General features: G+C 40.5%; 3 protein-coding genes across 6 annotated transcripts; 1 reads left to right on the forward strand and 2 right to left on the reverse strand.

Moving 5' to 3' along the window:
• Nucleotides 1-455: 455 nt before the first annotated feature.
• On the forward strand, nucleotides 456-5,984 carry gnb3a (guanine nucleotide binding protein (G protein), beta polypeptide 3a). 3 transcript variants are annotated; one of them, XM_041044282.1, is made up of 9 exons: nucleotides 456-550; nucleotides 1,459-1,579; nucleotides 1,819-1,964; nucleotides 2,773-2,836; nucleotides 3,539-3,701; nucleotides 3,846-3,912; nucleotides 4,014-4,215; nucleotides 4,308-4,524; nucleotides 4,676-5,984. In XM_041044282.1, exons 2-9 carry the CDS (start codon nucleotides 1,523-1,525, stop codon nucleotides 4,780-4,782), a joined length of 1,023 nt encoding a protein of 340 aa, XP_040900216.1. In that variant the 5' UTR covers nucleotides 456-550; nucleotides 1,459-1,522; the 3' UTR covers nucleotides 4,783-5,984. The 3 variants fall into 3 exon arrangements, with proteins under 3 accessions (XP_040900216.1, XP_040900217.1, XP_040900218.1); XM_041044283.1 differs by lacking the exon at nucleotides 456-550 and adding an exon at nucleotides 1,165-1,305; XM_041044284.1 differs by lacking the exon at nucleotides 456-550 and adding an exon at nucleotides 1,331-1,370.
• A 443-nt stretch (nucleotides 5,985-6,427) lies between these two features.
• cdca3 (cell division cycle associated 3) lies at nucleotides 6,428-9,114 on the reverse strand. The gene is made up of 6 exons (XM_041044253.1): nucleotides 9,024-9,114; nucleotides 8,256-8,410; nucleotides 8,047-8,167; nucleotides 7,021-7,956; nucleotides 6,878-6,945; nucleotides 6,428-6,700 (listed from the first exon to the last, which is right to left on the reverse strand). Exons 2-6 carry the CDS (start codon nucleotides 8,385-8,387, stop codon nucleotides 6,608-6,610), a joined length of 1,350 nt encoding a protein of 449 aa, XP_040900187.1. The 5' UTR covers nucleotides 8,388-8,410; nucleotides 9,024-9,114; the 3' UTR covers nucleotides 6,428-6,607.
• An 856-nt stretch (nucleotides 9,115-9,970) lies between these two features.
• Nucleotides 9,971-20,870, reverse strand: pex5 (peroxisomal biogenesis factor 5). 2 transcript variants are annotated; one of them, XM_041044192.1, is made up of 16 exons: nucleotides 20,648-20,870; nucleotides 18,237-18,393; nucleotides 18,045-18,083; nucleotides 17,739-17,856; nucleotides 17,462-17,608; nucleotides 17,169-17,253; nucleotides 16,535-16,625; nucleotides 16,111-16,233; nucleotides 14,376-14,459; nucleotides 13,887-14,006; nucleotides 13,538-13,681; nucleotides 13,275-13,345; nucleotides 12,535-12,756; nucleotides 12,241-12,406; nucleotides 11,990-12,147; nucleotides 9,971-11,134 (listed from the first exon to the last, which is right to left on the reverse strand). In XM_041044192.1, exons 2-16 carry the CDS (start codon nucleotides 18,348-18,350, stop codon nucleotides 10,888-10,890), a joined length of 1,929 nt encoding a protein of 642 aa, XP_040900126.1. In that variant the 5' UTR covers nucleotides 18,351-18,393; nucleotides 20,648-20,870; the 3' UTR covers nucleotides 9,971-10,887. The 2 variants fall into 2 exon arrangements, with proteins under 2 accessions (XP_040900126.1, XP_040900127.1); XM_041044193.1 differs by lacking the exon at nucleotides 16,111-16,233.
• Between the last annotated feature and the right edge of the window lie 862 nt (nucleotides 20,871-21,732).

Consider the following 21,732-nt stretch of genomic DNA (forward strand, 5'->3'; position numbering starts at 1 on the left):
AGCAGTCATTTAATCACATGGAACAATGGCAGGGTCCCAGGAACAGAATGGCAAAAGGGTAATAGCACAACTAAAACACTCAAGCATTCATTACAACATTCATTATCAAAGCAATTTCCCATCTGGAACAAAGGCCTAAAATCCCCTGTTACCAACTTCAGGGACAATGTAGTCATCAGCAGTTTAAGGCAAGACACCCATACAGTAGTTGCTGAGGTGTTTTGGAGCATTGTGCTACTACAAAGGCCATAAATCAGCAATCTAATTTCATTTAAACATGTTTAAGGCCATCTTCCATTCACTTTAAGCATTACAGATGGTTAAAGGATAGAGACCAGTGGCAAACAATTAAAGCAAATCTCTTTCTTTTGCAGAGTCACTCCCTCCTTCACTCCCTTCCTCTCCTTTTCACTTCAAACAAATTAGAGGCAAATCCATTTGGTCATGTGTTTTGACAGGGACATTCATTCAAATAGTGAAAGAGAGGGGGAGAGATTGCCTCAGGGTAACATACGATAAATCAACGCGAGTATTCCTATCAGTTTTCAAGGTAAGATAAAGGAAATATCATCATGACAATTTACTGCTTCATAGGAAAAGAGAAGTAATTTGTAATATCTGCATATGCACAGTAGCGGGAGAAGGGGGCTTTTTGTTGAGGATGGTGAAATTGTGCTGCTTTACCATGAAGTTAGTGTCATGTGTCATGTTTTCCTCTTGGCACTACTGTTTCTGTGGAATCAGCTTCAGATCGTGACTCTGCCTTTTCACTTGTGCCTTGATTACATTTGTCACACTGTATGAGTTGGTCCATTAGGTGATTGCTTTACTGCTAAACATTGCTCATTTAATCATGACATTACCAAATTCAATAGCCATCAACATTAGGTGAGAGCGCACTGGAGTGTTAAATGGCACAAACTCCCCTATCAGTGTTGAGAATTTGTTGTGAACTGAAAGGTGACTGGCTGAGAGCTGATACACTAATGACATTATTTCAGGACATACTGGTTTGTGTGTACATTCAGGGTGAGGATGTATGCTCGCAGCAAGTGTCACATCACCCGAAGAACAAATACTTTCGCAGTTAATGTCACGCTCAAATAGTCATACAGTCAGTATATATTTGTGTGTGTGAGTGTGTCTGTGTACACTTTTGTGAATGCATGTGTAGGCGGGTTCTGCGGGTTTCGGTGTGCGCACCTGCGTGTTTATGAAAGTTTGCAAAGTAGACAAGGGAAAGTTTGACTTGCAAAATAGCACTTACTTGGAGACTGGAGCTAGAGAGGATTAAAAATTGGTCAGGTAGGTGCAAGTAAATTTCCAACATGAAGTATTAGTGCAGGCAATGCTGCTCATGGAAGATAAAGGTTTGAATCATAACTATTTTCTAGAATTATTTCTTGTAAACTGTTTTCCATTTATGTTGTCTACCCCCCTTCTTCTTCTTCATTTCAGAATTATCAGATTTCCTGACATCTCCCCCTGTCTCCATTGGTGACCGTACCTAACAACCATCGTCATGGGTGAAATGGAGCAATTGCGAAAGGAGGCAGACAGTCTTAAAGACCAGATCACTGTAAGTAAGCCCATCCCATCATCCATTATAAATCAAGAAAACAATATGATTATCTATAATATCATGTAACTTACTTACTTCTCACTATGACCTGATGATGTAATCTTAAAACAAAATGACATATCTTCATTTGTCATTCATTTCATATTACTTCACTCAAAATAACAATTTATTATTCCTAACTTCAGTGTAGATCAATACTGGCTGTGACCTGACCACTTTTGTTTTTATATCTCCAGGCAGCTCGTAAGGCGGTGCAGGACACCACACTGCAGGAGGCATCAGCTAGTATCACTGTGGTGGGGCGTGTTCAGATGAAGACCAGGAAAACGCTAAGGGGTCACCTTGCCAAGATTTACGCCATGCACTGGTCCACTGACTCCAAGTAAATATACAGCACATTGTACATTTGATGGTTTTCTACTACATTTAGCAGAAAGTTAGAGTGAGAAGAGCCAAAAACAGGATGGGGAATCTATATTGGTCAATAAGATTTATGAACTACACACATTGCTTTAATCTGGGTGAATCAGTAGGAATATGGTATATGCCTGATGTTAATTGTTTAGCTGACACCTTAAAGATACTATATAGAAGAATGTGAAGCAAATTGCAAAAAAACAACTTACATGCATTAATGGCTTTTTAATTGCCAATGTGTGAACAGATTGTAACATAACTTAAAATATTAGAAGTTGATATGATGTTTAGCTCCCTCCCAAGTGCCTAATGTTATCTTAGAAATGAGTCAGATACTGTCAACAAATGACCGGCTCCCAGCACAAAATACGTCTGTTCCTAAGAGCCTGTTGCTCTGTAGATTTTATGTGCATTATCTCCAGCCTGACATTACTCATCCCACTCCTATCATCTGTTTATCACTGACGTTAGTTTAGGATTATCGTTGTCTCAACCTCCCTCAACCCCCCTGCCAGACCCATTCAGTACAGTAATCTAACCTGATAATATAAAAGGTCTGTCAATTTAGCAAAATGAGAGCTGTGATGGAAACTGTCATGTCAATAATGAAGTGTGGAAACACATCTTATGGAACATCGCTATCCTATATTGTGCTAGTTAGCAAGCTCATAAAGGTATTACACTATATAAATCCTATTTTTATAAAAACATAACTTTAGTAAAACTAAATCTGCCCTTTGTTTTAATGATGTGCTTTAATGTAACCCCACCAGGCTGTGTGTCAGTGCCTCACAAGATGGAAAACTCATAGTGTGGGACAGCATTACAACCAACAAGGTAAGAAAGAGCAAAAGAGAGGTGTATCACAGTTAAAGTAAATGTTAGAAGCAGACATGCACCCTATGAAGCCATATGATTTTTTTTCTCAGCTAAAACTGAGTCAGATGTAACTGTGGCCAAAAGCTTGCAGCACATATCCACCCTCACACACACCCTCACACACATGTAACCTCACTTCTTAAAGACATGAACATTTCAAACTGTAAGCATTTCTCTAAAACACTGAAACATCTTTGTGTGTTGTATATTATGACTTTAACACTCATAAACTCAGCTGATGTGTGTCTTCAGTACTGTGCTGCATTGGTTTGATCAGATATGACTGATGGTGACAACAACAAAACATCAGACTCTAATTTACATGTTGCTGAATCCTGATTGGTTCACAGAAGCAGCTGACATCATGTTTTTCCATCCATCTTTTTCAAACCAGAGAGGGTGCAGAGGGAAACAAGAAAAACAGAAATCTCAAATAATGTTTATCTAAAACTTTTCTAACTTTGGCCAAAAATAATGTGTTCATGTAGGACTCCATTGTTGATAGTAAGCAGCAGACTGGAAAACTATATATATATAACTATAACTATATATATCAGGGGCTTCAAGTGTTTGTAGCTTCCATTCGGATTCAGGGATTTGAGTTCATTTGGTTTCTGTTGTGAAAGACAAGAGTTTAAACAGTAATCTGTGTGTCCTCAGGTGAATGCCATCCCGCTCAAGTCATCGTGGGTGATGACTTGTGCCTATGCACCTTCGGGAAACCTAGTGGCTTGTGGTGGTCTGGACAACATGTGCTCCATCTACAATCTCAAGGGCAAGGATGGAAATGTCAAGGTCATGCGTGAGCTGGCAGCACACACAGGTAGGACAGCACAGCTGGGAAATGACATCTCTTGAAATCACTGATACTCCAAAGTTGGACTTGATTGGGTCCTCCTTGAATTTGATATTATTTACTCATACTATCATTTAGGGTTTCTCATATAGCATTTCTTTGTTTTCCCAGGTTACCTGTCCTGCTGTCGTTTCCTTAGTGACAGTGAGATCATCACAAGCTCTGGCGACTGCACTTGGTAAGAATATAGTATGATTAACTGAACTAAAAAGCTTGTTGCAGCTTTCCAAAGTCTCTGTAGTCAAAACTGAAATAAATATTGTCTTTTTCTTCTTATAGCGTACTATGGGACATTGAGACAGGAACCCAAAAGACCATCTTTGCAGGACACCAGGGAGACTGCATGTCTCTGGCTGTGTCCCCAGACTTCAAGTTTTTCATCTCAGGGGCGTGCGACTTCACGGCCAAGCTGTGGGACATCAGGGAGGGCGCATGCAGACAGACCTTTGGAGGCCATGAGAGTGACATCAATGCAATTGGGGTGAGGATGAAGAAGATTTCCAATTCAGTTTTATACAGATCTTTGACTGTTTTTGCAGAAAGGCGGCTTCTGATCATGTCTCTTTCTTCCAGTTCTTTCCCAATGGTAACGCAGTGATAACTGGGTCCGATGATGCTACTTGTAAGTTGTACGACCTGCGAGCTGACCAGGAGCTCATCACCTACCAGGACTCTGGCATCATGTGTGGGGTGACCTCCCTGGCACCCTCCCTGTCTGGCCGTCTGATATTGGCTGGCTATGACGACTTCAACGTCAACATCTGGGACTCGCTTAAAGCTGAGAGAGTGGGTGAGTAGAGGCGGAAAACTGATACAATAAAGTGAACTTAGCAACTGAGAGCATCTAAAAACTCCTAATATGGGATTTCTGAATGTGAGTGATTTCACGAGCATTTAAAGTGTAACCTACAGCATGTCTTTTCTTCTGTGTGGTGGCCCAGGGGTCCTGGCTGGTCATGACAACAGGGTGAGCTGTATCGGGGTGTCTGCAGATGGCATGGCGTGTTGCACAGGATCCTGGGACAGCTTCCTCAAGATATGGAACTGAGGCTGTTCCTCACCAGTGAGCAGAAAGAGAGCAGTTAAACATCTGCCTAGGAGAAAGAGAAGATAAAAAGAAATTGGAGTTTGAGGGAGGGATAAGGGACAAGGAGCTGCATAGGGTGAGAAGAGGGTATTTTAATTGTGCCAAGACCTATCTAATGTTGGAGAGGGGTTGTAATGTGAAGATTGTCTCCTCTCTCTTTCACATTGCGCTCTCACCTTTCTTCTCACGTTATGGGGGAATTTGGGGTTGGGACATTGGGTGGGGGGTCTTAGAAAAGACCATTCCTGTTAACAGTGAATTATATTGCGGTTCAAATCAAAAACATATGCACATGTATCGCAGCAAGGTCACCCAATGAGAACAGTTGCCAAATGGAAATGGTAGCACACTGGATGAGATAGAACTGAATACGTGTCAGTACAGCCTGTGTAGGTTCACACTAGCTCTACTAATATGCTGTGTTTTATATCAAGCATAAGTTATGTCAAACGAATTATATGAGCATTTGCGTTCTTGTTTCAGACTGTTGTTTGTTCTTAGTTTTGGTAGATTCCCTAGATGCTTACATTTACATTCTTTTCATTTTCTAATTTTAATTGAAATTATAGTTTGCAGATGTCTACATTAGTGTTTGAGTTGTTTTGTATGTGATCGATGGACAATATTTACCAGGATTTGGGGTCTCATCACTTGGACTAACCAAGGTTAGACCTGAAAAGTGCTTTGGGTAAACTGCTGAATTGACAGATGGGATAGTAAAATGGTTAATATGGTTCATTAAGCACTAACAAAAAAGATGACCCATTTGTCTCAGGACAGGACTCTTTGTATGAGTGTTTTTTTTTCTTCTTGGATGATAACTGCTATTGTGTGCATATGAGCAATACATCTGAATCTGTACATAAGAGCTTACAATTTCCTCTGCATGATAACTTATAAACTTAAAAGAAAGTTTGTGTAAATACAAAAAAAATCTCCAAGCTCTGACTAGAATTTGGACAACCTCTTTTCCAACACTTGGATACACACTGTGCAAAGTAAAGCAATACTACCTTTCTTAAAGACTAATAAACCTGGGATTCAGCATTACACAAGTCTTCAGTGTTAATTTCTGACTTGCTGACCTCAGTGCTAATTCTGCACTTAATATGTTCATATTTAAATCCTGTTTTTTTTTTTATTGAACCATAAAATATGGTATCTACACTGTTGAAACACTATTTAAAAAATCTCTACTTTCAGTCCATGAATTAATTTAGATGTCTAAAGAAATGCATACAAATAAATGTGTCTTTTTATGGATAAACTTTAAAAAATTCCTGGTTTATTTACAGGCTCAATCTATTGAACTGTTAACTAGGAACAGGGACAGAGAGGAATAAACAATAGTCTCAAAGCAAGGAGTTTTGTGTTTCAGATAGCAGTTTCATGAACTATGAGATCTGCAATTTTTACAAAATGAACAGATATTCACTGTTGAGCTTTTATTCTGTTTTGCAGAAATAAAAACTAGAAATTTTACAATTTAGATGTCGGAGCAAATTAACTTATTTCGGAGAAAAAAAACAAAGAAAAAAAAAACACAAGGAGGGCACAGCAGAAGCGATAGCTAAACTACTTTACAACTAATACAAAAATTTAAAGCTGAGGTATGAATAATTTTATTTATATTTACAAAAGGACAAAGCAGGGTAGAAAACTGCACAAAGTGACAGTTAAAAGTAATATATACACACAAGACAAAATCAGCTTAAGAAAACTGTACACGTAAAAGCATATTTCAAGAGATAAATCGGCAAGAATCTGCACACATGGATGCAGTCCATCATCTGTTCTCCTTATCCAGAGTCACTGCCAGCACTCTGCGGTCAATCTGTCCACGCCTCTGCTTATCTGAGGTGGACACCTTCAGTTTCATCTGGAAAGTGATGAGACAAAACATCACCACAGCGATTGATTCACTTTATGTTGATGCACTTTTGAGCAATTAATGACTCAGCGACACTTTGAAAAGCAAGTATAAATACAAATTAATTTTTAGTGAGTAAAGGAGAGTAGGAATCACTAGAAGTGAGTGCTTGCTTGTGTACGATACCTGAGAACGTTGGTCCCTGGGTGAGTTGGTCTCCTTAAGGATCTGCAGTGGGGAGCGGCCTTCAGTGCCTAGAAAAGAAGCAAAGAATGTCAAACAACAACATCTCTCTATACATAACAAGAAGCCTCAAAATTTCTACACACCTTTCTGCTTCAGTTTTCCAGACTGCCCCTTATTTTCATTAGCTGCGTTCTTCACCGCCACACGGACAGCAAGAGGAGAGGAGCCTCCTTTTCCACTCTGCCCTTGCAGTCCTCTGGCTCTTAGCCCAGAGGCACCAAAGCCTTTTCCCAGCCACTGCGGCTTGAACACCACCTGACTGGGACTCTTTGAGTCAAAGGTGGGGCAGCGGATGCCGGTGCAGAGCTGTGGCTGCTCTGGGCTGGGGACAGTCGGTGGCTCTGATGAAGCCGATGCAGGAGGCAAAGCAGATTCTTTAAAAAGTTCAGTTTCCTCAGAAGATGACAGTTTCTCTGCTTTCTCTGGCTGTGCAGGGGATGTCTGAACTGGGGAATCATCTAGATCAGTGGTTGGGGAAGGCTCAGCAGGGGACTCAGGTTCAACAGTGATAGAAGGAAGAGCATAAGAGTGATCCACACCATCCCTGAGTGGCTCCACTTCCACACTAGGTGCAGGAGAAGTAATACTATCACGGTGCACCTCAGCAAAGATCTGCGATGAGGTTGTGCCCTCATGGCAGGTTATGAGGCTCATGCTCAGTCTCTTGTGAAGAGGAGACTCTCTTGCTTCTTCTGCCTCCTCCAGGCTAATATCTGCCTCAGTTTCTATCTCCACTTCCGCCTGGGGCTCCCCGAGGAGCACAAAGGGGCTGGAGTCACCCACACTCTGGAGGGAGGGCAGCACAGGAGTCGCGAGGAGGTCAGCATGCTCAGCCAGGGAGCTGAAGGTGTGGGAAGGCTGAGGAGTCAGGAGGGGCACAGTGGAAGCCAGCTCCTCACCCTCGAACACTTCCTCTTCCACAGCATCCTTGAAGCGTTTCTCGGGTGCTTCAGGGACTTTGCCTTCGATCTCATTGTGGAAAAGCATGCCCAAACGGCGAGCAAATGACCCAACTGTCGCTGTAAGAGCAAGTGGAAGAACATCATGTTACACATCATTTTGGAGGGAAGAAAAGCCACGCTGAAAGTTGTCGTTTACTCAGTAGTTACCTCTCATGACTTCTCTGACAGGGGTGCGGGTAATGCCAATGGTAGGTGAGCGAGGGTCGGTGAATGCCAGTGGGCACTCACTTTTCACTGCAGCAGATGTTTGGGACACAAGTCCACCAACCTAGGAAAAACATTCAGTATTGTTAAACTGTCCTAAACCTCCAAAAGCCTGCAGAATGTGTGGTAGCAAATCAACTAGGCACACCTACCTGAATAGGAGTACGGTCAATGCCTGCTGAAGGAGAGCGTGGGTCTATCAGATGACTAACATGACTGTTTTTGATGGCTGGTTCTGGTTTTTTAGGTGCAGATGCAAGCATCTTGCTCTCACTGGATCCCATAATGCTTATTTAAGATTACCTGGCTGACAGGTAAATAGAACACGATAGAATATAGTTTTCATTTCCACAAAAAAAAAAAAAACAACAGTAGAATATTCCAACTTAAAACAAATATGATGACAAAACAATATATAAAGAAATATAAAACAGTGAAGGAATTTTCGGTAACTTCTAAAATAACACACCAGTAGCGCATTTGCATACAATGAAAAACTTGGCCTCCTGGCTGCTTTCCAGTCAGCTGTATACAGAATACAGTCATACCGTGTTACATACAATATGATATAAACTTGAAAAAAACAAAACATAAAATACTATAGAATAAGCTTTGTGGTTCGTTTGTTAGTTTAAAACACTGATAAATGAGTGCCTATACATACTTATACACTAGTGTTTACAACTACTACTACTTGTATGTATCGAAAACAAGACCATTTTCACATTAGGTGCTAGAAAGCTAACAACAAGCTAGCTTAGCTGAGGTCAGTTAGCGTGACGTTTCCCCCTTTCATTCTTAAAAGCCAGGTGAAGATATAAAGTTGCTACTATAACCGTTGATCGTACTGAGTTAGGTGTAGAGCGTAAACTACTTTAACTTACGTATGAGCCAAGTTTGCCATATATTTTCTTGCTTACCTTAAACGAAACAAAGACAGTCGAAAGGTCGTGCAGCTAAATCTCCTTGCAATAACTCCACACACGAGAAGAAGAACTGGGGAAACACAGGACTTTTAAAACATTTAAATGGTGGGGTTGCGTGCATGTTATTTTTAAATGAACCAATCAGCGTGCGCGTCCTCTTCGCCTCCTCGGCGCTGATTGGTTTAAGACCACGGCGTTCTAGAACTGGGCGTGGCGTTCGGCTGATAACGCATTTGAAAGTTGGAATGAACGCGTGCTTTGTTTTTCACATCTGGAGCAAAAATGAGACGTTATGATGGAGCAATCCTCCTGAAACAAACCTCTCCCCAATCACACCAGCGAAAAGAAATGCCAGACGTATTATTTGTTAGGCACCTGAGGGAGAACAAAGCACGAGAACATCACGAATTTCATCATTTTCTGTAGAAAAGATATGAGATGCAATTTTACCTTGTAGGAGAAATTTGCTGAACTATATTATGGAAGCTGGAGTGTGCCGTCGGAATGATTATACTTTTACTTCACAGTGTTTGGTTATGATCAATAAACTCACACTTTCAAAAGCTATACAAATTACTAAACTACAAATTATCTGGTCACACACTCCAATATTCCATATTTAAATTGACTTGCTGACTAAAAAGAATTAATTTAAACTTTCATTCTCTTACTTTTTGGGTAAAATCCTTAAAGCTGCTGTTAAACCTCCAACACAAATGTGTAAAAACAGGTTTATTTTCTTAAAATCATTTTCACAATCCATGACACCTTAGATTTCAAAGTCTTAGCACAAGCAGTCCCAACTTTAAAACACTTGCTGCCTCCATTACTTCTATCTGTACTACCTGTAGCTCTCTTTTGAGCTTTCATACTTTACTACGACATCTGACCAATTTGTTCATTGAACCATTGATTGCTGAAAAAAAAAAAAAAACAACACCTTGGAATCAAAGCTTTATTGCTGAATATTATATTAAACATTGCAGTCAGGATATAGCTAGCCTGAAAACAATTATAGTGCAACAATTATGTTACAATACACAATATGGAATATGGCATTATTTTACAACGAAGCAAATTGTTTTACAAGAGCAATATGAAAAAGAGCAAGAGGAGCCCAGAGAAATCATTCTCATGATATTACAATTATATGATCTTCTCATCTGATGCACGATTAATGTCTCCCACCCAACCCCCCAAACACACACACGCATACTGCACATACATACGCATACCTTATCATAACAGTAACAGTCCTGCTGGTTGTCAGTTCATTGTCCTTGTCCAGAAAGAAAAAAGCCACTGTAGCACTTCTGACTAGTGTTTGTACTCTTTTCAATGTCACAGCAATACTGTACCTTTAATTTACATAACCGCAGCGAGTATACAGTTCAATTTACAACCTGCTGTTAAGAAAGATTAAGAGAGCATTGAGTGTCATGATAAAAACATAACGGTCCACACTGGTGGTTACAGAATACATAAGGGATTCAATCATTCTCCATCATTTACCTTCTTCATTGAGAACAAATTTCAAATCAAACCCAGTTCTTCAGATCAACAGAGAAGGAGAAAATGAGCAGACTGTCAAACATGTGAAATACAGTGACATGACTGTATTACTGCTGGCTGTTTCTCTCCTGGTAGAGACTAATACTGCAACATTTGATAGAAGTCATTTAAACACACACGAGCACAAGATAATGTCTCTAGGATGGTGGATAATTCACAGTGTCTTCCATCTCCATTTCTCTCTAACCGTTACCACTCTGATTCCTCTTAGCTTCATTCAGTCACCCAAACATTTACCTCCCAGCAAAACACACTCACACTCAATAAGCTCTCCCCTGGGTAATCTTCATTCAGTCCCACCGTCCACCTCTCTCTGGCAGAAGTGAGCCAGCAATGTGTCCAAGTCCCGCCGATCAGCAGCAGCATACAGGGAGCTCTCCCCCATCATGCTGAGAGCCATGCGCAGGGTAGACCAGATGTTGTCAGACATCATGGTTGCTGCAGCACCTCCGGGCCCCCTAGCTCCCCTGGCTCCATCCACGGCGGCCTGGCGCTGTAGAGACAGAGCTTCAAGGAAGTGCTCCACCGCCTCTCTGAGGATGGAGGAGGAGGAAAGCAGGATGAACAGCTAACTTCAGATTAACATTTACATCAGCTGCCTCCTAATAATTATTGCAAATTAAAATGCAATTCTTGATCAGTTTAATCCAAATAAGATCATCGTAAAAGTACGCTTTATCAGATTAAGGCATTCTGCTGACCTGTGTTGTTCAGTTTACCTTTATTGATATAAATGAGTTAGACGAAATGTTCCTCTTAGTGTAATGCAGTATAACATCTTCCAAAATGACTATGAAAACACCTCGCTAAAAGCAGTCTTAACAAAAACTGAACAGTACAATCAACATGAAGAACAGATTAATAGCGGGGCTGTTGTGCTAGACTGTGTTATTTTTAAATTAGTGCACCTAGTAAACTGGCAACTGAGTCCATTTTACAGAACAGCTGTTGCCATCTAGTGGAAGTAAAAGAAAATGCATTCCACTGAGGTCTGTTAGGTTCTAATATTGTCCCAGATATAAGAACAAAGCACAATAAAGTCAAATTAAAAAGAACCAAGAAAGTACAGAGACAATTTTCTGTTATTTAATTCAAGTAAAAGATGCACAATACTGATATTCTTCACTGAAATGTAAGACTGTATATAAGAAGTATATAACTGGGCTTCCGGTAATGTTTTTAAATATGAAAATTAGAGTACCTTTTAGTCTATGACAATTTGCTATTGCTAGGCACACTCAATGTTAATTCCAAACATTTGAAAAAGAGGGATATAGATCATCCAGTCTGGTGATAACAGATATTTTTAAACGCTGACAAATTTGCATGCTAAGACTATTTTTCAAAACAAAATGCTCAACTAAAAACAAAAATAACTGCTCCTTCACCTGTGTGCTCCTAAGTTGACACAGCTGATCCCCAAGTTGTAGCGACTACGAACAAAACCTGGCTGCAGCTCCAGAGCTCTCCTGTAGGCGGCCACTGCTTCTTCTGAGCGGCTTCCATTGGCCAGTGTGGCACCCAACTTGTTCCACAGCAGGTAGTCCTAATGGGGACAGAGGAAAAAAGGGAGAGCTCAGAAAGACAGAGAGTGAAGACAGACATTAGGACTGACATCAGAACTGGCTTCTACACTAACCTGTGGCGTGACAGAGAGTGCGGCGCTGAAACAGTCCACCGCCTTATCGTACTCTCCACTGAGATTGAAGAGAACTCCCAGACCGCACTGCAGCTGGGGGTCCACCTGGGACGGGTCAGAGTTGGCTGCACGCAGGAACAGGGACTGGACGTCAGTAAACAAAGATCTGTGCAGGAAAAGCAAGAAAACCGAAGCAAACAGAGAGTCAGAGGTCAGAGCACATTATTACAAATGTTTTCAAATCACTGGATGCTGGACCTGTATATTCTGTTTTAAACCTGAAATGGTACTCACTCTGGCAGCAGTGACCCGAACTTCTCCCTCTCTTTCTCCCTGTCTCTGGCACCATCCTTTTGGCGTTCATGCTCATTCTGCTCCCAAACAGACCGATATTTTGGATTGTGCTTTAGCCAATCACGAAGAGTCTCACAGGCCTGCCTGTGCAGCGACTCGTTAGTGAAACTGACAGCCAACGCCATCAGAGCAGTCAGGTTGTCGTTCTTCAGCTCTATACATCTAATGGAAGAAAAGTGACAATGGAGAAAAAAAAAATCAGGAAAGAAATGATATAACTTTGTTTTTTATCCAATGATTTAGTGAAGCTAGCAAAGAAAGGAAAATTGTCAAGTATTTCATTAATGGTATAACATTTTTGTGATTAATGGACATAAATACTCATAAAAGGGAGCAGAAAAACAGCCATTGAGCTCATTACTGAGTTACATACAAGTTAATCACAGGACTAGATCCTGTCTAGAAAAGGACCTTGATGATCAGTCACTACAAGCCATGTTGCATAATTATCATTCATCATTTCCGAAAATGTCCACAGAAAACAGGTGTCAAAATAAAAAAAATTTTACCCTGACATACTGCCTACACTATGGTCCAGAGGAGGTGTCATTGCCCTAGTAAACTCAGACGCATTACTTACATATGTTGTTTCTAATTTCTACTGAAGTCAGTGTATTAACACATCTGTTTTGCAGATGTTAATAGACCAAGACTCTCATTTTGCAATTCTGATTTCTGACCTGCGGAGGGCGCTGATGGCGGCAAATTCTTGCTCATTTTCTGCCTGACAGGTTCCCAGATATTGCCAAGCCTGCAAATCAAAGAAAACAGGTGCACACACACCGGATCATCATTACAACTGCTTTCTGTCAGGGAAAAATTTCCAGAAAATTACAAATAAGGAGATTTATTGTACTGTTTTTGACACATGCATAATAAGAGGGTGGTTGAAGAATTAAAAATAAAAAATGCAAATAAAACCACAGGTTTTTAAGAGTCTCACCAGCTGGTTGTCTGGTTCTCTCTGCACAGCACTTTCAAAGAACCGTACGGCACCAGGGATGTCCCCTGCCTCCATCCTTTTCACTCCCTCTGACAAAGGGTCCGGGTGAGCTAAATAGGGGTTGTCCTCTTCAAATTGATACCCCTGCGACAAACACAAGGAAAACACAGAGGCTGCTGAGCGTATTTCTGTGTAGTGCTCTTGAAGAGGGACATGGAGAGCAGTAACATGCTCTATGCACTGTACTTCTAGACATCGGTGAGAGCTGTATGTGCAAAAACGCTGAAATCCTCAAATACATAAACAGTATTTCCCAGCAAACGGCTGCTCTGAGCAGGCTGACGGCTACCTTGTCATAAGAACTGCTGAGTAGATGATCGAAGTCAGACAGCCAGGGATGGCTCTCTGCATCTCTCTTAGCCATCTCTTCCCACTCCTGCTGCAGCTTCTCCCAGAAATCCACATCACTCTGACAAAATGACAGATACACATCATTACTTCACTCTTCTACGCCATATATCATCCTGTATTATAGATACATCTGACCTTTACTTTTCCAAGTGAAAAATGAGTGTGTATAGATGGTGTTTTAGAGCATAACAGAGTCCAAAGAGAAAGACAGTGGCTTGTTTTTCTTCTCTAATGGGATTAAGTAACTTTATCAAGGGCACCTTTGATACTAATTTCTAATAAAGTTTCCCTGCCTATTCAGTTTCCATTTTCAAACCTCAGCCTTCCAGGACACAGCGTGCTCTCTATGTTTTCACTGCTCCTACTTAACACACGGTAGCTTTAGCTTCGGGTTTAGGGTTTGAGTTGTCACTGAGTCTCATCTCACCTCCACTGCAGCTTTGGCTTGCTGGAAATCCGGTCCTGATGTGGTGAACTCGTCTACCCAGGCTTCAGCTGACTCTTCTGACACCTAAATAGCAACAAAGAGCATTGACAGGGCTTGAAGGGCGTCTGCATGTACTGGCTTCGAGAACTGTTATTTGAGCTGAGGATGGTTACATTAAAACAGGAAAAATATAGAGGGAAGTGATGAAAGGAGGAAAAGAGGAAAGAAGAAGAAACAGCACAGAAAAGCAAATTTTTCTGCTACTCCTTCCTTACTTTTTGTCCTAATTAACTCCTGATGTTTTTAATCAGACAGAAATGCACTCAACAACAACCAAATAATTAAATGCTGAGTGTATCCTACTTTTTATGTGTTGAAAAAAAAGTACAACACCAGTAACAAAACTTAAATATAGAAATAACTGCAGCTGAAAATAAAATACCTATCGCTGCCACGACCACAGAGGTCCTACCTGCCTGACGACCTTGGCCCACTGCTCTGCCTGTTTAGCTTTAGTTTTCTCAATCTTCTCATTCCTCTCTGGGGGTTCCAGGGGAAGACTCCCTCCCCCCGTCTCCATCAGGAACTACGGCGGGAGGCGAGGAGGAGTGGCAGTGGGGAATGGGGCAATGTTTTGAGGAGGAGGGAGCGGTCGGTGAGGTGGTTTTGTTTTTTGTTTTTTTTAGTGGGGTGGGCAGAATAGGAGTAATTTTAAATAGGGAGGAGTGGATGAATGGCGGTTGTTAATTGAGGGGATCGCAAGCCGAGAGTTCGAAGGCAGGTCAAAAAATGGGAAAAGTACATGTCAAAGTTAGAGGGTGACTAAGCACAATGGAGCCATGGTTAACAGATATTCATCATAAACAGATTTGAGAGCTACACATGCACAGCATAATATGGAAGCCCTTTTGTGCCAGGAGGAGAAAAGAAAGATGTTAAAAAAGCATTTATACTTAAAATTATGAGACAATAAGTCAAAATTTTGACCTATTAAGTAAAGTCAAAAGATTTAGAAGCACTAGATCAAAAAATATTTACAGATGATAAGTAAAGGAGTTCTATATTAAAATTATTAGATAGTAAAAGAAAATTATAGAAGAAATTTATGGAAAAACTCAGATTTTTGGCTTTTGACTCAGTATCTCATAATTTTGACATGGTAAGTTGGTAAGTAACAATATTTGACTTATCTAATAATTTTGACCTTTATGTTATAATTTCTTACTGTGGGTATTTGTATTTTTCCATTTCTAACTTTTGTTTTCTTTTCTCCGCAGAAACAGACTTTCACAGTATTGTGATTTCAGGAGAAAATGTAGTTGAAATCCAAAACCTGGCATCAGCCCTTTTTCTGCCTGAACTGAGTGTCAGGTAAACACTTACAACCCCAATAGACTCAGGACCTGAAAGCAAACTGAGTCGAGATGGAAGTAACGTGATTGGAGCTTGACTGTGCACATTAAAAACTGAACACATAACAAGAGAAGCTGATAGTCATCAGAGTTCTCTCTTTGCTGAACAAATTCCATCTGCAAAGCTGTGCAGACTTGAGCTTCATATTTCAGGGAGTGTAGTGGCTGCTTTTGGTTACATTTGTGGAAAATGTTACTCTGCATCAGATACTGGGGTGATGAGCCACAAGGCATAGCCTATACTGTGTAAAAGTGAACCGAAGCGCTTCCCCAATGTATTCCCAGTTGCAACCACCCCCTCCTCGGTGGGCAATGACTCGTACCTGGTTGAGGTTGGAGGCCCAGTTCTGAGCCTCCTCGGCCTGAGCTTTATCTGTGAGCTGTCTGTCTGTCCTGCTCTCCACTGTGACACTGCCCTCGCCAATCTGCCTAATGAATCGCAGGAACTACACAACAACGGAAAAAAAAAAAATGACAACAAAAAAAGCATTTACCATTACTAACTGGTCAGGTTTATACTAATATGCTGCTAATTTCTTTCCAAACCAATAACTTTTTTTTTTCTCAGGCTAAGAGAATAACCTTGAAAAAGTCATCAACATTACTAATGTACTATGCTGCCAAGGGACTACGCCACAAAAAATGTTAAAGAAAAAGAGAAAGGATATGGTGATAGATATGTAAAAAGGAATGACACGTGGTATACAAAGAATCCAAATGACAGAAAAACATGAACACACTGCTCACCTCAGTGTTTTGTAACTTGGGGTCATCAACCTTTGAGACAAGCTCATTGGCTGTCTGCCTCAGTTCCTCTCCTGGTTGATACTCCTTTGTCCTGCAAGGTTAACAGTAAAAACTGTGACTATTATCCTGTAAGGCATTATACTATTAGGAGAAACTGTTCTATTTAACTCTGCATATGTACTCTGGAGCAAGTCAATTTAAACTGACGGATGTGCTTTGCATAACTGTACAAGTGATGTCAATGGGGTTAGTGCACTATGTTGATGATTAGAGATGTATAAGGCCAATTTACTATACATCAGATCTCACTTTTTGCTCAGATGCTTCATTGCCTTTTGAGAGAGCTCTGGGATTCACAAGTTACACATCATCAGTTACAGCTGAACAAGGTTAAAAGCACAAAAATTAAAATTCTATAGGCACAAAGACAAGAACATTATCAAGGTTTAGGCATACATTCAAATCTGCCATCCTTTTTCTACCTGTGCTCGTTCTCTTTTACTCCCACCACAAATGTCCTGTGTCTATGCTCCACATTTATTGCAGAGTGCCCAAAGCAGCCATTTATATAAGCCATTTTTCATCTGCATACTTTGAACACTCTCTATCCACATCCCCCAGACCCTGTTCTAACCATTCATTCTCCTTGTCTCCCAGGTCTCCAAGCCACAACTTCTCCTCCGACTGCTCCAGATACTCCTCTGCCCAGCGTCCAGGATCTAGACCAAAGGAAAAAAAAAGAAAAACAGGATGAGGGAGGCAAATTGTAAAAATGATATACAATGCAAAAATAAAAGGATTTATACACGACAAATTTGCTCTGATGTTAAAGTTGATGACATACGACAGACCGAATGAAGTGCACATTAAGCAAGTCTGTGTGTTTTCAGGGTGAAACAAAGAGCAACTGTAACAAACTCAGGCTACCTGCAGCCTCAGCGATAAACTCCCTCGTCCAATCAGCATCTGCTGCATCACTAAGAGCGATGAGCCCCGGTGTGGAGGCAGAATCGGGACCTGAGAGGAACTCGGCCGCCCAGTCACCAGAGAGGGCCAGCGCTGCCACATCTGGCGCTATGATGTGAAAGTATACAGTGCATAAAATACTGAAAATAGCTTGTGCACAGACTAAAGCCTAAACAAAATACCTTGTATGTAACTTGTATGCAAAATGCATCAGAAAAGCAATAACAGTGAAGTGTACCTCTCTGTGGAGCTTGTCTGTAGCTCTGCTGGTCAATCTGCTGCATTTCCTCCAGCAGCTGACCCATGTCAAATGTGTGTGGGGGTCGTGGGGGTGCCTGAAGGAACTCATTCACCAGCTGGAACAAGTATAAAAACATGTTACTGCATGTTAGCTGTTACTAGAGCTAATAAAAATGTGTCTGGTTTTTAGAAACTATAAAAAGAAATGGTATACTGTATGAGCAAGAACGACACTAAACATACAAAACTACAAAATTATAGACAACACAGTATGCTGAACACAGAAAGGAACCTAAGCACCAACCTCTTCCTCAGTTGCAATTTCAATGGGAGTGGGGGGAATCTAAGATAAAATAAAGGCAAAAGCAAGATATCAGAGCAAACCGATGCCACGTTTGCCATCAAGCAGGAAATTCATGACACGGCTTAAATGTGCAAACTTTTGTTGATAAATTCAGCTATCTAAACTTCTAAAGGATATCCACAAATTACTCACTGTAGGTGTTGAGCGGTGCCGCCATGCCCCCCCTTCCTTGGTCATGTGACTGGTCAGTTTCATGAGGGGATTGGCTCCCCCACATTCTGCCTCCACCAACTCCCGCATCGCCATGGCAACACAAGGACAAGGCAAACCCAATCAGACCACCTGAGAACTGAAAACAGGATGAACAGAAGCAATGCTCAGTTTTTGTTTTGGGCAATTGCAGATAATTCAGTCTGGGTTCAAGAAAGTTAATGGAATCATATTTTTAGGCATCCGGCTGTTCACAGTTGAGGCACAGCACTGGATTACTCAGTAGTGTGATTAATTAAGACGATCCCCAAAGGTAAGCTACACAGAATTAAGTTTAATTCCAAAGTGAAGATGACAACAGTTGAACCCCCCCCTCTCTCCAAATCACACAAAAACAAAATGAAGCATTCTGCACTGGTAAAGTCCCCTCTGCAGATTTACCCTGTCAACAAGAAAAGTTTTGTTTTTTATCTTCAGAAAAATTGAGAGTGAATGTAGTGACATTAGTGTACTTTAAATATACAGCCTTGGAAAAGAGAAAACTTTTTAACATCCCTAAAGACATTTCTTAGTTTTTCTAACTCCCTTAAGGGCTCACAGGCCCAGCAAGTTGAAACCTTATGTGTGTCCACAGGGCACAGATAGCCTCATGTCACATAACCAAATTCAGGCTCCATCTGCTGTTTTCCGTGTCATTTCCTGGCTTAGGTTGAACCATAAATAATGTGGATATGATGGCCCAGCAGGCGCAGACACATTTTTCACTCAGCTAGTCCAGTAAGTTCAGAAGATTTTAGCTTTTAACTGTATAGCAGCCTCTACAGCATGAAAAAGACAACATTTAAAGCTGCATCACCATATTCTCACAACTAAAATCAAAGACTGTAATTTGTGTCACACAGGGCTGGGTGATGAACCTAAATATACTTTTGATATTGACTGAAATACGTCTGAAATATGTCCATAGCACTGAATATCAAAAACTGTCACGTAAAGTACTAAAACTGCCAAATGCTACTATTGAAAGTCTGGCTTTCCTGTTTATTCTTTGACGAACGCTTTCCTGATTTCAGTCAAAAATCTTGTCAATGTCAAACTATTTTATTTAGGCATACATTTTGGAGAATTTGAAAAATTGGCCTTTCTCAGTTAAAGTTAAATAAAGGGTTTTGTAGAAAAGCCTGTTTATAAATCCAGGGGAGGTACTGAACAAGTGACATGACATTCTGGTATTGTTACAGAATCTTATCATATTGTGATGCTTATAAAAAACATTTTTATACATTTTTATACTATATGATGAATCCTGGTATCATGTCACAGCATCAGTGTTATACTGACATTAAGATTTGGCCCTTGTTTATCTAATGATCGCTCACCTCATCCTCAAAAAGTAAAACAGTAACAAGAGAAAAATCCTAATGACACTGATTTAGTTTACCTAAAAGCAAACTCTGAAAATAATTATATGTCTGCCATGAGGACACCCTCCTGCTCAACTCACTGGCCTACATCCAGGCCCAGAGATGAACAGATGACAAACTGTTGTACATGCTGGCCTACTCAACTTCTCTGACCCTCCTGGAGGAATACGTAATAGTTACCATTTCCATAATGAACTGTCAGGAATAGAATTTTAATTCCCTGTCTACTCCACTCTTTTCTATTCTACCATAGCAGAGTTCACCCTAAAACACTGCAGAAAATATTACATTAGAGAGTTCATTCTACAGGTGGATTCTCCATTGCTCTTCTGGTTGAGACTATAGGTTTAGGGATATTTTATTCCTACTGATTCAAACAGCTGCTGTATGATGATTAGGGCCATTGTAAGAGGATTAGACAAAGATATTAATACACACCATCACAGATAGGCCACTGTGACACCTGTTTACTTGCTCACTTAAGTGTCTCAAACCTAATGCACACGTTTTTGTCCTGCACATTCACACATATTGCATTTTTACTGCGCAAATTAATTCAGTCGCAGACTTACATGCATGCAGCTTACTGTCAGCATCCAGGTGCTGACCAACAGGGTTCAACACAAACTGCTGTCAGTCCAGTTAACTGACTGGGAGCAGTGAGTGTACACTGATAGATCTGTTGTGCCCAAAGCTAACTGTGGCTTCAGTCAGAAACTGCAACATTAGCGTGGTCAGCGTTTACTCGCGGCATTTCTCGTTATGTAGCCAACATGCGGCTCATTAAATAGCATGTTAAAAGGAAAATGTGTCACGAATTAACGACCCGTTTGGCTTTTAACTGTAGCGACTGTAGCTAGCGTTAGCTAGCGGTGGATAGCTAGCTACAGTCGGGCCAGTGCAGAGATGATTCCTGTACTATGTACCCAGAGAGGCATGAATAGACGGGTAGCATGGTGTTCATCTCACCGCCGACAGCTGCTGCTGTTGCCGAACCGACCGTCCCTCCTCTCCGGTCTGTCCTCCCCCGTCTGATTTTACAGCCGTATCGGAACAAAAGTTGCCGCGTCCAGAGTGTCAAAGCTCCCGGAAACCGTCAGAAAGCAGCCGCTATAAGCTATTAGCGCTTCTCTGTTATTTACCTTCCACCTCCATGACCCACAAAACCCTTCACCGATCGCTTGGAGTGTCTCGTAACGTTACGTCAGTTTGGTATTCTCGAACGGTTTTACGTAAGAGGACGTCTGTGAAACGGACGGAGACTGACTTCACCTTAAACTGACAGTTCGAAAACAAAGAAATCAGGCAAATCACCAGTGTAGTTTCCAAACACCAAGAACAAACTTCGAAATAAAATGTACAATTTCTATACACTGTGTGTTCATTTTTGGTGACATGACTTTCATTTAATTTCCATTAAACATAACTGTGAATTGTAAGCTATATTGTGATGTAGCGGTGGAAGAAGTACTGAGGTGCTTCACTAAAGTAAAAGTAGCAAATCAATTAAGTAAAAACATTAGATTAAAAGACCTGTATTTAAAAAAATAAAATAAAATTGAGAAGTATTATTACAAAAATAGCATTTCAGAGTGTTATTTTGAAACTGTGGTATTTGTACTTACTAAAAATAAGATCTGAGTATTTATTCCACCACAGCAAATTTGAGGTGTATGTACTTTACTTATATTGTATTTGTATATTTGTATTTTTATTGTTATTCTACGTTGTACAATTGAGAGCAATAAGTTACTTCACAGACTGGAAACATTCCTAAAAGCATATCATCATCATAAAATTTGAAATATTAAAATGCTTCTTACATATATATCATGTATATAATAATCAAATACAGAAATATAAACCTATAAAATTTTGCCTACTGTATGCTTTTAGTTTTGTTGTTTTAGGATTATTTTGCTTCTAATTATTTTGTACTTTGAAATAAGTACATTTTGTGAGTGAGGAGTAAATGCACTTAGTTGCATACCACCACTGTTATGTCTATATGCAGTTCTGCATAAGTACTGTATGTGGTACTAAACTTGCATAGG

The sequence above is a fragment of the Toxotes jaculatrix genome, chromosome 8 (genome assembly GCF_017976425.1).
Source record: "Toxotes jaculatrix isolate fToxJac2 chromosome 8, fToxJac2.pri, whole genome shotgun sequence".
In the NCBI taxonomy this organism is placed as follows: domain Eukaryota; kingdom Metazoa; phylum Chordata; class Actinopteri; family Toxotidae; genus Toxotes; species Toxotes jaculatrix.

What these genes read in the sequence shown, in the direction of transcription:
- gnb3a (XM_041044282.1), top strand. Translation starts at nt 1,523, where the DNA reads ATGGGTGAAATGGAGCAATTGCGAAAGGAGGCAGACAGTCTTAAAGAC. An exon ending in ACAGCATTACAACCAACAAG is followed by an intron (nt 2,837 to 3,538) that starts GTAAGAAAGAGC and finishes GTGTGTCCTCAG; the next exon opens with GTGAATGCCATCCCGCTCAA. An exon ending in GTGACATCAATGCAATTGGG is followed by an intron (nt 4,216 to 4,307) that starts GTGAGGATGAAG and finishes TCTTTCTTCCAG; the next exon opens with TTCTTTCCCAATGGTAACGC.
- cdca3 (XM_041044253.1), bottom strand. Translation starts at nt 8,387, where the DNA reads ATGGGATCCAGTGAGAGCAAGATGCTTGCATCTGCACCTAAAAAACCA. An exon ending in TTGACCGTACTCCTATTCAG is followed by an intron (nt 8,168 to 8,255) that starts GTAGGTGTGCCT and finishes TGTTTTTCCTAG; the next exon opens with GTTGGTGGACTTGTGTCCCA. An exon ending in CCAGGGACCAACGTTCTCAG is followed by an intron (nt 6,701 to 6,877) that starts GTATCGTACACA and finishes ATCACTTTCCAG; the next exon opens with ATGAAACTGAAGGTGTCCAC.
- pex5 (XM_041044192.1), bottom strand. Translation starts at nt 18,350, where the DNA reads ATGGCGATGCGGGAGTTGGTGGAGGCAGAATGTGGGGGAGCCAATCCC. An exon ending in TTCGGGTCACTGCTGCCAGA is followed by an intron (nt 12,407 to 12,534) that starts GTGAGTACCATT and finishes TTTCCTGCACAG; the next exon opens with ATCTTTGTTTACTGACGTCC. An exon ending in CACTCTCTGTCACGCCACAG is followed by an intron (nt 12,148 to 12,240) that starts GTTAGTGTAGAA and finishes TGTCCCCATTAG; the next exon opens with GACTACCTGCTGTGGAACAA.